This window comes from Stegastes partitus, unplaced genomic scaffold (genome assembly GCF_000690725.1).
Source record: "Stegastes partitus isolate 25-593 unplaced genomic scaffold, Stegastes_partitus-1.0.2 Scaffold501, whole genome shotgun sequence".
In the NCBI taxonomy this organism is placed as follows: domain Eukaryota; kingdom Metazoa; phylum Chordata; class Actinopteri; family Pomacentridae; genus Stegastes; species Stegastes partitus.
Genome location: NW_007578232.1, coordinates 324,406 through 339,597, shown reverse-complemented (window position 1 = coordinate 339,597; position 15,192 = coordinate 324,406). Strand labels below are relative to the sequence as shown.

General features: G+C 42.8%; 1 protein-coding gene across 1 annotated transcript in view; it reads right to left on the bottom strand.

The window, feature by feature from the left end:
• The window catches only part of LOC103361381 (voltage-dependent calcium channel subunit alpha-2/delta-1), a 73,635-nt gene that overhangs the window by 38,706 nt on the left and 19,737 nt on the right, over positions 1–15,192 (bottom strand). Inside the window, exons 4-6 of the mRNA XM_008287446.1 lie at positions 4,106–4,165; positions 3,367–3,408; positions 2,354–2,483 (exon numbers count right to left, since the gene is read on the bottom strand). Coding sequence (XP_008285668.1) covers positions 2,354–2,483; positions 3,367–3,408; positions 4,106–4,165 — 232 coding nt within the window. The remainder of the gene's footprint in view (positions 1–2,353; positions 2,484–3,366; positions 3,409–4,105; positions 4,166–15,192) is intronic.

The following is a 15,192-nucleotide window of genomic DNA, read 5'->3' as shown; positions in this document are numbered from 1 at the left end:
TTGTCTCTAAATTGTTTTCGATGATCACTGCTTCCTTGTGTTTAAATGTGCTTCATAAATGATCTGACTTGACTTTCTCTCATCTGAATGCATCCTGCCCAACGCTCGTCTCCTGCACGTGATGCTGATTTCATAAACTTGCGACTCAATTTACCCAGAAAATCCAATTTTCTCAAGAACGTTTATAGGGGGGAGATCAAATTGAAACGTCAATAACGTATGAATCCTCTGTCTGTTTTTCTTCTCCTGTGATACAAATACACTCCTGCCTGAGCGTCTATATCTTGGACCAGTACGTGAGCCCGTGTATGCTCAAAGACGCACATTTTCTTGGTGGTATTTAGTCTTCTGGACACAGTTTTAGTCCTTACTCTAGCTTATCTAATTCCAGTTTAAATCCTAAAACCTCAGCCCCAAAATAAACCAGACCGGCCTTTATTTCCACGACAGGGATTGTCCTACCAGCTTTGGGTCCTCGCTCATACAGACACACACACACACCTATAGTTTCTTTCATCTCAGATCAGACTTCAGGCCTGGACGGGTCCCAGAAGCTCAGCGTATCTATGCATACTCATTACAGGGTACCAATAAACAGCATCCTTGAGAGAACGGCAGCGTGAGGAGTCGTGGCACCCGGCCCAGTTTATGGGAGGTATCTCAAATAGCCACAGTGAGTTCAAAAAGCATGCTAATAAACCGGACTTGCACTTTTACAGATGACCTGACAGCCATCCATCCATTCCCGTCCTCAATCCCTTATTTCTGGATCTGGGGGTCAGCAGAAAGGTGACGTGCGTAACCTTGGGGCCAGACGGTTCCTCAGCATGCCCAAGTCCATGCTGTGGAAGTCACTCCATCCTGCTGTCCCTCCTAGTCACTGCTGACGCAACACATCCCCGCCGCACACTAATTACCGCACATCTAAACACAAACACACAGACACCCAGCCTCACAGAAACACAGATAAAAGTACACAAGCGCAAGTCAGCCGGCAACGTTGCAGCCTGTTGGTGAAGAGGGGGGAAAAACTCCGGTAATTGGGCTCATGAATCGAGAACCTGCGTTGTGGTGATATATCCTTGAGCGAAACAGTGAACACTTTATTGCTCTCACAGTAAGTCACACTATAATAAGAGCATCACCCCAGAGTTTAAAATGTAAAAATAGACACAAAAAAAGAAAAGCCACTCCAATATAATACATAATTCAGACCACAGTTAAGATATTCAACAGACCATCCTTAAATCATTGACATTCAACTTGAGCTCTGCTAATGTCAGGGAGACTCTAGAGAATCAAATTATTCTGAACCACTCAAGGTAAATGTCACCACATGATGATGAAATGATCAGAAATGTACTTTTGTAACAAACAGGACAAAAAAAAAAAAGTCTGTAACAGCACATGCACCAACATCTTGTATCACGGTTTGTCCCGCATGCTTTGCTGTTTCTAGGGGTGCTCTGACCAAGTCACCTGGACACAACAATCTGATCAGAGCCGCTTCATATCCGCTCATTTCTCCTGCACCCAACACGACGAGAACCAAATGTTCACTTGACCCCTAATATATCGCTGACATTTACACGTGCCGTCTTTTACGAGATAATCGATCGCTTTAACCGTGAGTGGTCATGATGGTATGTTTCACTCACATCTTAAATTATTAGACGCAGGACGTGAATTACAGCTCGAGTAAAGTCAAACCAGGCAGCCAAATATACGACAGTACAGTGAAATGAACCCATTGATTTACTGCAGCAGCTTATAAAATTGTTTCATGATCACAAACACCAAAAAAAATAAGAGTATTTAAACACTTTGTGCAACTATTATACTGAGGAAAAATACACTTCTATATGTATAAAAACACATACAAATACATATAAAAGCAGAATTACGTATTAGCATATGTTATGTGAGCGAGAATTCATTACCGTCACAGTGTTTTTTATTTATGCTCGGGTTATTTATGCTGTGCTAAATGATTAATTCAAAGCCTCAGAACCTCTAATGCGTTCCGTCAAAAGGCTCATTGTCGAAAAACCTTTTTCGTAACAAATAAATAAATAAATGCACACATCAATGCATGGAGCAATCCGTTTCAGTTAGAGGGCCCTCTGTTCGCTCACATCCCAAGGACACACATCCTTGAATACTGGACAAGATGCTGTTATGCTGCATCATTTTTATTTTTTTATTTTTTTTTTAAACCATCATTTAGCTAGGGGCAAGTTTGCTGGAGGCACAATCTGTACACAACATTTTATAATGGGTTGGTGTGTCAGTTGTATCCATGGTTACAAACTTGCATGTGTGTGTGTGTGTGTGTGTGTGACTGTGTACTCACAGCCATCATAGATGTCAGTGGGAATGTGGACAGCCGTGTGGTTGTGGTCAGTCAAACGTTTAAACGACGCGTCCTCTTTAAAGTCCGGACGAATCCTGTATTTTCTCCCCTCCGTCTCATTTGCATCGAGCTGAGGAGGAGAAGAATGCAAACAGTTCAGACCACAGATTTAAGATACCACACAGAGCCTCTTTAATATTATTTGCTGAAGCATCATAGCCTATATAAAACCATCTGTCAGCTTCAACAACTCCCGCCTGATTGCGTCGTCGCCGTACTTTTGCGCACCCTCCCGGCTTGTTTTAAAATATATATATATATATATAGCATTATCGACTGTTTGCTTGATGATGTCTTTGCTTCTCTTCCCCTCCTCTTTTCATCCCCTTTACTTTGGAGGAGGAGCAGGAGACAGCCAGATCGTCTATGCCCCTTGTGGAGATTTATAACTCCTGCCGCGCATTCGCCAATTTACATCAATGAGAGCGGTACAGACGGAGAGATATATGAAGAAAAGCGTGATGAGATATGGATGAAAGAATGGAAGGTTGAGAGGGAGTGAGGTAGCGCGGCGGAGGGAAAGACAAAAAGCCAGGAGGAGGAGGCGGGAGAGAAGGGGTGCGAACAGTGGCTTCCTAATAAAGCAACAGCGTAGCCAGCTCATACATCTCATCTGTCAATTAGAGGAGAAACATGGCAGAGACCTCTTCACCTGAAAGAGGGTGGGAGGAGGGATGACGGAGAGGAAGCTACATGGGAAGAAAAGCCCCGAAGAAGAGGCAAAGGAGTGGGGAGGGAGAGGCAGGGGGAAAATGCAGTAAAAAGCTGATAGAAAGTGAAGAATTTGGTGAATAAGGAGAAGGAAAATGTGGGAGAGGAGGGAAGACGGTGAAAGAGGGGTCCTGTGTAACAAAACCACATTACAGGCTCATGTCTGACTGTGACCCGGGTGTTTGCAGGGGCTTAAATAGACGGAGAACAAATAGACAGAAGGGAAAAAAAAGAAAAAGCACACTCACATTGTCCTTTGCGTTGTAGTAGGCAATTTCATCATCCTGTAAACAAGTCACAAGGAAGCACAAATATCACTTTTCGGAGGGGAGTGTCGCACAACGAAGCGTAACATTTATGCAATCGTGAAATCCTTAATGCATTTCTAAACACTTCTTTACTTTGTTGGCAGGAAACAACATTAGTTAATTTCCCCAGATTTATGGTAATGAAGACACTGGTCTGTGTTTTCAGTTAAATAAATTCTGTATGAGTTAAGCTGAGTGTGCAGAGTGTTCCCTTTTTTTTTTTTTCATATGTGCCTGTGTGCCTACAGCCATTTGCAATGCTCCTGGGAGGCATTTTTTTTTCTGCCACTGAGGGAGCAATATGGTAATTCGGAGCTTAGACACATATATAACAGTCTCGGTGACAAGTATTTTTCCTGACCATCGCTTTACTCTCCATTATAATTGTCTGCCGCTGTGGTTCTTGGAAAGCAAAACATCTGTCATCTGAAACGAGGGGCGTGATGTGTCGTCGTAACAACAGTGTATAATGTGCAATAAACCTATTTACAGATGAAGCTGTAATCACTGCTAATAACCGCGGCAAACAGATTAAACCTATTCAGGCAATGAAATGAATTTAAGGCCAGTAATTCCAGACTACATGCATGACCATACTGTATATTATACATATATATTCATCCCCTAAGTGTGTGCTGGTGTGTCTGTCTTCTTTTTTTTCTCCCTCAATTACCTCAAACTCGTTACTCCATACGTGCTGCATCTGGAAGCGCTCAGCTTCTTCCGCCAGTTTCTGGGGAGTGAAATGTGACAGGGGTTTAGATTGGAAACGCAGTCTAATCACAGAAAACCTGAGCAAAAAGAAGAGCATGTTAACAAAGCATGATGTAAACCGAGCTGAGGGGAGGGGAAAGAGAAAAGATTATGATCTCGCTTGCGGAGCTCAAACTACAGGGCCATCATGGTCTTACAGCACTCACTGCCCACTAAAGGCCAAACCACCGAATATCAGAATGTCAGAATGAAAAGGTTGTAATGTAGGAAAGTCGTGTGTGTGTGAGACAGAGAGAATGAAACACAGAGCGAGATGAAGAAAGTTGAGGTCATCACTGGAAGAAATGGCAGATCATTGAGTAAAGTCAAGAGCAAATGGATTATCCACTGAGAGGCTGTCAATCAAATTGGATTCTGCTAAATAACAAGGGGATAGAAATGTAATTAATCTCAACCTATCTCTCTTGCTTGCACACAGTCCCATTGAGATGCAATAGAAGCAGCACTTATCATTCTAGATTATTGTTTTCTTCTCTAAAGCACAAGCAATAAAAAGGGCAAGAGCAAGCTAGACAATGCACATTTGTCACTCTAGAAACAGAGTCTGACCCAAACTGCTCTGCACACATGCAGGGAAGCATGTATTTATTGCTGAAACATGAGTCATGAGTTTGGAATTTTGTGTTTTAATATATCGACATTTCAACAGTTCACAACATTGGTGACGACAAAGACAGCGACAATGAGGAACACACCTTGTACATAACGGGGGGAGACTTTAGATTTCTGCATCGTATCGTTGATGAACTAATTTAACCGTCATCGTACACGTTTGCTCAAAGTTTCGCAGCTAACGTCCACTGTGATGGAAAAGGTTGCAATAAAAGAACAACGAGCTCCTGAGGCAGACATCAGCCGGGCAGAGAGACAAACAGAAACAGCCGCCGCTGCACAAGTCTGTGTATATATATATATATATATGTTCACCCAAGCAAATCCACACAGATCAAACCTTTACCTGGCCCCGGCCTGCCCTGCTTGGACTCTGCTGGGTAATGACAACCCTGTGGAGAAAAGCATTGCCCTTAAATAAACCCATCCGTCTGACATGCTGACTTCCTACACAACAGCGGAGCTACAATAGCCTCGGAGAAGACTCGCCTAAGCGAAGCGTTTTGAATAAATCAATGCAATTAGAAAAGATAACTATTAACTCTATTTATAGCTGCATCGCCCTCCGATATCCATCTGTTGGCCTGTCCAAGTAGGACAGTGTAACAGGCGTGTCGGATCTGGATGAGACACTTATACTATCTGTCATTCTGTGTTTCTACTGACTGCGGGTACGAAGAGGGGCATCTGCGCGTCTACGACCATGTGTCTGCTGTCGGCAATGGTTCCATTCTTGATCAACAGTCCACGTCCCTTTGGCCTCCAGTGCTGGGCTTTGTTCCAGACCTATCTCCACCTCCTCTGCACTGGATGTCAGCGGCTAAATATACACCCCATCCCAGCCATAAACACACACAGACACAAGACACGCGGACCACACAACATCGTGATGGCGAAATTATTACGCACAATTACACCACGCACAAAAATAGCATGTTCCTTTGCAGCCTCAAGCACTAAATCATATGTTTTCCACCCATGAAGCATGTCTGACAACTGTTCGACAGTGACGCTCGTTATCAGCAGACACCGAGAACTATTTCGGCGATTTCGTCTGGACATTTACGTCTAAATCAGGAGGTCTAATTATAGTTTAACAGCTTTATGAGCAATCTGAAAACACGTCTGATTTGCAGTCACATCGTGTCGACAGACATTTGGTGTCTTGTTATCCACTCTAAGAGTCCCCACATGGTATAAGGAGAGTCTCTAAATTCGACTTGAAATCGTGTGCTGCTTGTACAAGTACCAGCAAAAATCTAACTGGAGAGATCCACGTGTAATGTTTAACTGTGTATTCAAAGGTTTTAACAAAGCAATATGCAAGAAAAAAACTGATTTAAATTCAAAGTCTTTTCATGTGAATAAATACATTTTGTGACACCTCATCTTCAAATACACCCAGGCTATGATGAATTAGTAAAATAGCTGCTTCTTTATAACTTCACTTCCGAAGTATATCACGGAAAAAAGACACAATCGGAGGCTGTGATAATGTGCCTCCTGAGGGAGAGATGGAGCGACAGTTCATCCTGGAAAGGCCAACGTGTCGGAGGCTTTGTCATTAGGTTAATGTCAAATGTCAGCGATGTAGCGTCGCGTCGTGTTAATGTAACGCCGCTGAGCTTTACCACTTAAGATGTAAATCCGGGTCATTTCTCAGGAATATGTTCAGTTTGCTAAATGCACAGCATCACTGCAAATACATGCAAAGTAACACGCTTAACGCACGGACACATGGGTATTGATTACAGATCTCTCGGTTCCAGCGTTGTATGCGATATGATACGCGAGAAGAAGCAACAGCTGGATGAGCAACTTGCATGACACTAATGGGAAATATAGGATTGCAACATTTTGTGTGAATCGCCCGTTTCCCATTACTGTATATGAACACGCACATGCAAATCGGCACACACACACATAGCTGCTAAGAGAGCCGACCGAAAGGGTTGTTAAAAATTCATGACAGGGCTTTGACAAGGCTCTTCTCCCCCCTGGGAGATATAGGGGAGGGGGAGGATTTGTGTTCGAGGAAAGATACCTAATTACCCCTCTATTTTTCTCAGTATCCATCTCCCTCTTTTTTTCAAACACATGCACATGCAGAGGTTATCCGGCTAGCCACATAGAGCAACGGCAAATTTCCAGTCCGGATTTGATGAGACCCCTCCTTGACTGACGGCTAACCTCTCCGAAATGACATAACAGTTCATTACGGAGCCGCCAATTGATTAGAAGCCAGTGTTGCTGCGTTAAAACCCACAAATTCAGCACTACAGTGGTTTACTTAATGGGAATGCTCCGTAACATGCTTGATCTAACTGCTCATTAGTCTCCCTTTCACTTATTGTGAAAGCTCCACGCCATAATGAGTCCACTCGTTCCCCGGATGACCACCGGAGACCTGAGAAGAGCCACCGATCCCCTCTCGCAGCCTCCCGGGAGAGGAGGGCTGGGAACTGGATGGTGGGAAAGTGGAGTGGCTCATGGAATGAAGTGGTTCAATAAGAAAAGGGAGGTTCATAAGAATAATGGAATCCAAGGCAAAAAAAAAATTTCCAATAATCTCCACAGGCAGCATTGCTGAAGCGTGTTGGTTTAGCTATATCTTAATCCCAGCTGAATATAGAAATGACCCAATGATGACTGCAACAGCACTGGAGCCCATCAATATTCCAGCAGCCAAATAGGCCACATGCAGCATCGAACGCACCTTCCACAGTTCGTGCACACTGATGTATGAGGTCATTACGCCGCAGCCATCGAGAGCACAGCCTGGAGCTGGCCCTGGATGGCACCGAAGTCCCGCTCGCCCCGCAGAGAGATAATTCTGCCCGGCTCTCACCAGTCTTAGTTGTCATTCTGCCAGGGCAGCCCAACAGCCCACCATGCATTTAGTGAGAAAGCGGAGCACAGCTTAAAGGATAGACAGGGAAGATGAGACAGGCTCTGCTAAACCTCACAGAGCATCCCAGACTCCCCGTGTGTGTGTGAGTGTGTGTGTGTGTGTGTGTAAAGGCTGCACACGCCTGAAATCAATGGGCTTTTTCAGAGCACACTGCCCCACTCCCACAGACAACAAAGCAATACTCACAAGAGTAGTAAAGGTCCAAGAGATCATTAACGCCCACATTCGGTCTTATTTTGATATTATATGTCCGCGTTCATGAATACTTGTTTTCCATTTGCCGTAATGAATTCCGGCTCAAAGGGACGGCGAGAAAGTGAAAATGGGGAGGTCAGTCCGGAGACAAAAAAAAAAAAGGAAAAAAAGCAGTCTCAAAAGGGATGAAGAGAAATGAGCAGATGTATTAGCAAAAAGGACAACAAAGAGAGACAGAGTGAGAGAGAGAGAGAGGAAACAATACTCTGAGTCAGCATCATCACAGTCTTCAAAGTTCACTCATTAAAAGGCAGTTTATGAGAATGAACGCCGGGATGATGAAAAGAGATGTATAAACATATAGAGAGGGGGTGGGTTCGTCATCCAGAAATGTGTTTGTTTGTATCCAGGGAGAAGGACTAAAAAAAAATAAAAAATTCCCCTCCTCCATGTCTAATAAATAAACGCCATGTGTGTGCAGGGATGATGAGCAGCAGAAAGGGAGAGTTAAAAAAAAGGATTAACAGAATGGAAGAGACAAGAAACGGAGAGCAGGAAAAACAGGAGTGATATAAAAGATAAGACAGGGAGAGAGGTCAGGAGAGATAACGAAAGGTTGATTTTGAATTCCAGTTCGACAAAGGGCCGTGGCAAAAGGCCAGGAGCCGGACACGAGAGAGAGATACAGTAAACCGGAGAACGAGAGGGGAAAGAGCCGGAGGTATCTGCAGCTGTGAGAACCCACGGAACCCATGGGAGAGCCTCGCCGCTCCACATGTTTTCTCTTAGAGGCCGAACCCTCTGATGGGAACAGTAAATCTACAGCTGCTCCCCATCTCGTGCCCTCTCGTTGGCTGTTTTCGCTCTCATGCACGCATCTCAGCGATGTGTGCGTCCACCCCGCTCTCAGCGTTTCGCCGTCACCTGATCGAGTTTCAAAGGGAATCTTTGTTTACATCAGCGAAACACCGAGAGCAGCGTTGTTCTGATGTAATGTATGAAACGATCGATTGAAGACGCTCTTTAAAAGAGGCTTTACAAGCGCCGACTGAGGTGTTAGACAATTTACTAATTCTTCAGAAATCTGATAGAAGCCAAAGGCAAACATATAAATGGGAAAAAAATGAGTTGTGAAAAATCGCATAGTGTTTATCATCCAGGCAAGGATCCACAGTAACAATGATGGATGGCAAATAATTGTTAATAATCAATTTGTGATTGCTCATCGAGTCTGCAGTCAAACAATGTTAAGAAATGTTAAACTCCTCTTAGAGGCAGTGGACAGTGGAGGCAGATATCCCATCACTACATGTAAACAGCTGCTTATTTATATATATCCATGAAGAAACTTTATCACATTTACAGCCAACTGGCAAATTTGCTCATCGCTTTCTTACTCTGTGTACAGCTTGGTGCTGAAAAGGTGGTGTAAGTGTTTATTTTGTTTGTTTGGTTTTGGACTTTTTAGGTTTATTTTTTGGTGATCACAGCTGCCTGCTGTAGCCGAACACAAAGCTGTGAGAGCCAATCAAAAGCAGTCAAACAATGGACTCTAGCTTGCTTTAACCCTTCATAGGGCCCTCACTGAAATATTTGGAAATTTTAATTTTCAACCCCGTAGAGTTATTAGTGGATGTAAGACGGCATTTTTTTCTTTTTTGACTTTTTAAAAAAAGTTTTGGCTTTAGGCTGCAAAGTCAAAGCAGTTACCATATATGATTACTCGCCCATCTAGGGTATTAAAAAAAATCCAGATAATATGTGTATACATTATTGGGAAATTATACATATAAAGATAAAGGAACATTTATTTCCAAATCACCAGTCAGACTTGCAGACCTCATGACATTTGTGTAAATGATCACTCTGGCTCACTCGTGATTGGTCAGAAGCCGTAGTGACTGTGTTGTGATGCAGCCTGACCTTCATTGATGTAACCATGTGATTCTGCTTCCTGCCATTTTTAAAGCCTGCAGAATATACGATAAAGAGTTAAAGGTCTGCAAAAGCCAACAGAAGCTGCAGATTCAGGTGATGAATCTCCGTGTTTCATTAATCATCATGTACATGTTTATAAGTGTGAATAAATGATTCATTAACAGATTTAAGCGAGATCGTATCAACATACTATTGCAACAACACAGCATCAGTCGGGTAAAGCTAGCCTGTCTCATGATGGTCTAAACTCAGCTTGTGCTTCCCATTAGTGGGTGAACAATCCAACGCTGGCTGAATAATGTTTTACAACGATAGCAAAGGATCAATGGCTGCCACAGGCCTGTTGACCCTGTTGTAACTTCTCTGACACTTCACCACCTAAGCGGTCCAGTAGGAAGTCGAAGTTGAAATTCCACAATCGGGCAACTAAAAATTTGTTTCTACTAATGATTCTGATTTGTAAAACATTAGGAAATAACTGAATAATCATTAGCAGCAGTTATGAGTTGGTATAGGCATCTTGTTTAACCCTATTCAGGACTTTCATGTTGCCATAAGTAGAACTGGACCTCAAAAAAGAACATGTGCAAAATATTCATTATAGACTTTTATACTATGTTCATAAATTTTCTGATAAGTTGATGTATTTTTGGGTTCAAATGAATAACAAATGTCCCTCTTTATACATATAAAAAAAAAATAAAAATCTTCAGAAATTAAAAAGACAATACCTGCCACCTAAACCAAATGGCCTGGAGTCCAAAAGACCCCAAAAGTCCTGAATAGGGTTAAGAAATAAAATAGAAAAAAGGATGTGGAGAGCATAGACTGTATAAAAGATGGACGTAGCAACCGGCCCTGAAAAATGAAGCCAACCCGGAAGTGTCAAAAACCTACGTCCGCTAGCTGCTGGCTCCAAAAAGCCCTGGCTCCCATTGACTTGAATTGGAAAAGAAGTGATCACAGATCATGAAATACTGCATTCCTACAGCTCAGGATTTTTTTCTTATTAGTTTTCATGGTCAAGTCCAGAGATCAGGTGGCCAATCTGAAAATAAATCAATACTGAATTTTTTAAAAATCGTCAACATTTTGCGGGGCAAGAGGCGTGGCTGGCTTGATTGACAGTCGGCAGCGGCGATTCAGACGAAGCATGCAGAAGGCGGTAAATGTGGGCGGGCAGAGAGGGCCCGCCTCTCAATCCGTCTGACCAATCGCTGCTCCTATGGCTCGGCCCCCCTCCGACGATTTTTGCGTCACTGGCTCTAAAAATCCAAGATGTCAACCAGGAAGTAGCAAAACCCTGGCTTCATTTTCTCAGTGCAGAAACCAACGGGTGACGTCACGGTAGCTACGTCCATCTTTTATACGGTCTATGGTGGAGAGGAAGGACAGAAATGTAGCAACAGTGGCAAAAAAAAAGCGGCAGAATGGCTGCTAATTATCTTGTCACAACTCAATTACTGTAATTAGAAAATATGCCAGTATTGATTCTAACAAAATGCCACATTAATTGAAACAGATCACTGTCACATTTTAGGAAACAACATGTCTTGACAGCAAAAAGGTCGTGACTCCGGAGCGCGTTGCGATCCGCCGACACAGTTTGGATTTGTTCTCTGTGAATGCATTAGACGCTTCTCCCCGGCCTACCATAAGTCTAGTTAGAATTCCCCATCTGCAGCGCTCCCCTCCCACTCCCTCTCTCTCGCTCCGCCATAAACACGAATGCAAACGCACATGCGGAGACACACGCAGACACCTCTTGTCTGCTTAATATGATCAGTGCAGAGCGGAGATGGGAGGTTGAGTAACATCTGCTCTGGAGACTGGAATATCTCTGATCGTATCATAGCCTCTGCTCATTACTGTGTTGCTTTAGCTGGCGCAGAGACACGTATACGCACGCACACGCAGGTACACACATGAAAACATCACAATGTCACATCTTGTGCTCATTATTATAACGTTGTGACAGCAGGCAACAGATTAATAAAAATATGGTCCAACACCTGGGGTATGAAGACTCTATTAAACATAACCAACACACACACAACAGTTAACACACACCTTAAGAGAAAGGGAACTGGATAACTGGGTATGTCAGAGCTATAACTATTACACATTATGGCTGATTGCAATCTAAAGGGTGAAGGTTGGAACAGCTTGCTTATGATATTGGAAGAGTTTTGTAAGAGGTGTCTGATGAACAGGTCATCTATAGAAATGAAGGCGCTGCCACCATGTTGCAATGTTAACATAAAACAATCATACACGTTTGTTTCATGTGAAATTGCTGGAGGTCAGTTTTGCACATTATGTCCCCCTTTATTGGAGTGCTCATACAAGAAAGTCCTAGTACTTGTACAAATGTTGGGTAAAGAAAAAAGAAATCATGCATCTTCCAATGTTTTTAAAGTGGCTTTTACACCCTGTGCATTTAACAGACAGAAGGAAGATCCTGTAACTCTTTACCCAAAATGTTTAAACAGGTGGGGAATCATTTACGTAGTGAAATAGAATAAAAACACAGAGCGGAGCTAATTGTTAACATAAGATTAAACAGACTGACTTCTATTGATTCATATATTAAAAGGATAATAGCAAAAAAATGCATGCAATAGAATCGTGGATTTCAGAGCAAATCCCAGGACAGCCGCTATCCAGCAGCATGACAAATTGCATACTGTGTTTTAGTAAAAATACAACATGACGGCGTAATTCCACTACAGACTTGAAAGGGCGTGCATGTTAAGACCTTCATGCATTATCTACTGAAGGTGAGAATATCCCCGGCAGACATGACACACTTATCTTCTTTTATGTACAGTAACAAAGCAATGACTGGAGAGCTTATCTTATAAAGAAGTCGTACGTTGCACAAGCTACAAAAAGAACTTGCAAATCTGCAATGCATAGTCATATATAATATACACCGCTTAATCCTCACTAGGGTTGAGGGACAGGTCGCCAGTCTATTGCAGGGCTACACAAATAGAGACCAACAACCAAGCACACTCACATTCACACCTACGGACAATTTATAATCACCAATGAACCTCAGTTAACCTGTGTGAGGAAGCCGGAGAACCCGGAGAGAACCCACGCTGCACAGGGAGAACATGCAAACTCCACGCAGAAAGATCCCGGGAGTCCTCACCGGGATGTAAACCAGGGATCTTCTAGCTGCGAGGCGACAGTGCTAACCACTGAGCCACTGTGCAGCCCATATAAGCACATATAGGGCGGCTGTGGCTCAGGTGGTAGAGCGGGTTGTCCTCTGATTGTAAGGTTGGCAGCTCAACCCCCCGCCCCTCCACAGTCGAAGGGCAAGACACTGAACCCGAAGTTGGTCCCAATGGCAGGCAGCACCTTGCATGGCAGCTCTGTTGCCAATGGTGTATGAATGTGTGCGTGAATGGGTGAATGAGAAACACATTGTAAAGCACTTTGGATAAAATTTAAGTGCAGACCATTTACCATATATAAGATATTAGGTGAAAGGACTTGTGGCTAAACTCTGCAGATAAACAAAAAAAGAACTGCACAAACGAGACCTTGTTTGGATTGACAAAATGTACCAGAGCTAAACTTAAAACGTTCCCTCCACTTTCTATAATGAATACGAGTGCACTCAGAGTAGCACTTGTCATGATTTCAAAGTTATAGTTAAAATTACTTTTGGGAAGAGGTCAGGCGTTTGAGCGATCTAACAAGAGACATTGAATTGACAGTTTACTGTCAAAGATGGTGAGGGCATAATGGTGCACGGAGTGATTCAAGTGTCTGAAGCCATATTTCACTCAAATTCTATTTGAAAGACTCTCAGCACGAAGGCTTAAAGAAAGCACAGAAAGAAAAAAAAAAACTCTGGAGTTTTCTCGTTGATAGAGAACAACAGATTTGGTGCAGAGAGAGAAAATATCAAAGCATCTATAGAATCCACTGCTGCGTACTCTATTTTCCACTTTCCATCTGTTCAGTTGTTAGAATCCATAATGAAGGCAAACAAAAGACGGAGCCAGTATATTGCTAAGTACACATCATATAGGGACTTTCAAAGCTTTGAGCAGCACAACACAGACGTGGCGTATTTAGCCATATTCAAGTGTCTGGAACATAATGATTTCATTAGGAGCAGATAAGTGGATTCTGCTGCAGGACAGATTTGACTCTTTTTTTTTTTTTTTTTTAAGAAAACAATTAAACACATTTGTCCCACGGTGAAAACTGATAACCACTGGAGGTAATTGTAACTCACAGAATCCCAGTTAACCACAGCAAATTTAACAGCAACAATTACCAAATTACCATTTGAAAAAGTGGCATCATTAAACAGGAGTAAAAGGTTGCTAATTATTTGAATACACAGATGACTGCATCCATTAAAATGCTCCTAATTCATAAATAACAGCTTCATTAAAAAATAAATAAATAAATCAGTAGTCAAAACTCATCCTTTCAAACATTAATGATTCCACCATTGGAAACGGAAGATTTTGACAAAAACACACTTTCACTCAGAAAAATACACACACACAGTACAGTCTCACACACACACACAGAGTAATGGGCCACCTGTGTCCTGTAGAATTTTAGTGGTGCTGGTTGAGGTATCACTCTAAGTAATGTTGTAGACTGGCTCATTAGTCACTGGATTGAGCCCTTCACCTCAGGAGAAGAAAAGGAATTGCACACACACACACACACACACACACACACACACACACACACACACACACACACACTCACCTACTGTAGACGGTTCAAGCAAGAGCAAATAGCTGCAGATGAAATGTAGTTTCTGAACATAAAGGAACAACGCTTTCAGACAGCAGACGCCTGACAGGGGTCTAGACGAGCGTTCAACCCGAATTGAACCCATTCACATCCAACTGTCAGGCGCTGGTCGAGCCCTCATCGTCGGCAATCACGCAAGGTACGGGTCGGTCCTGAGGTCTGATTCAACATTTCCATTACGACAATAACAAAAACAGATGTTGTTTGCGCTCTGTGGAATAAACACAGCGGGCACGGCTGACAATGTGGAGCCGCACAAGGCAAACAACAATCAATTATTATGATTTATATTGAAGCGTTACCACACCAAGTACGGTACGGAGCCGAGTTTGTTTGTGGTTAGTGTTAATATCACTGTCGGACTAAAGATGTAGTCATGTGAGCGACCTATTCAAGATGATTGCTACTCTTTCAAACAGAAGTATCCTGGCCACGTGTGTCAGCACGCGCAAACCATGTGACCACTCCAAAGCACTCATATCACACTGGTGTCACACAGATTTTGAACTGGACTGCACTTCTTATTCAGC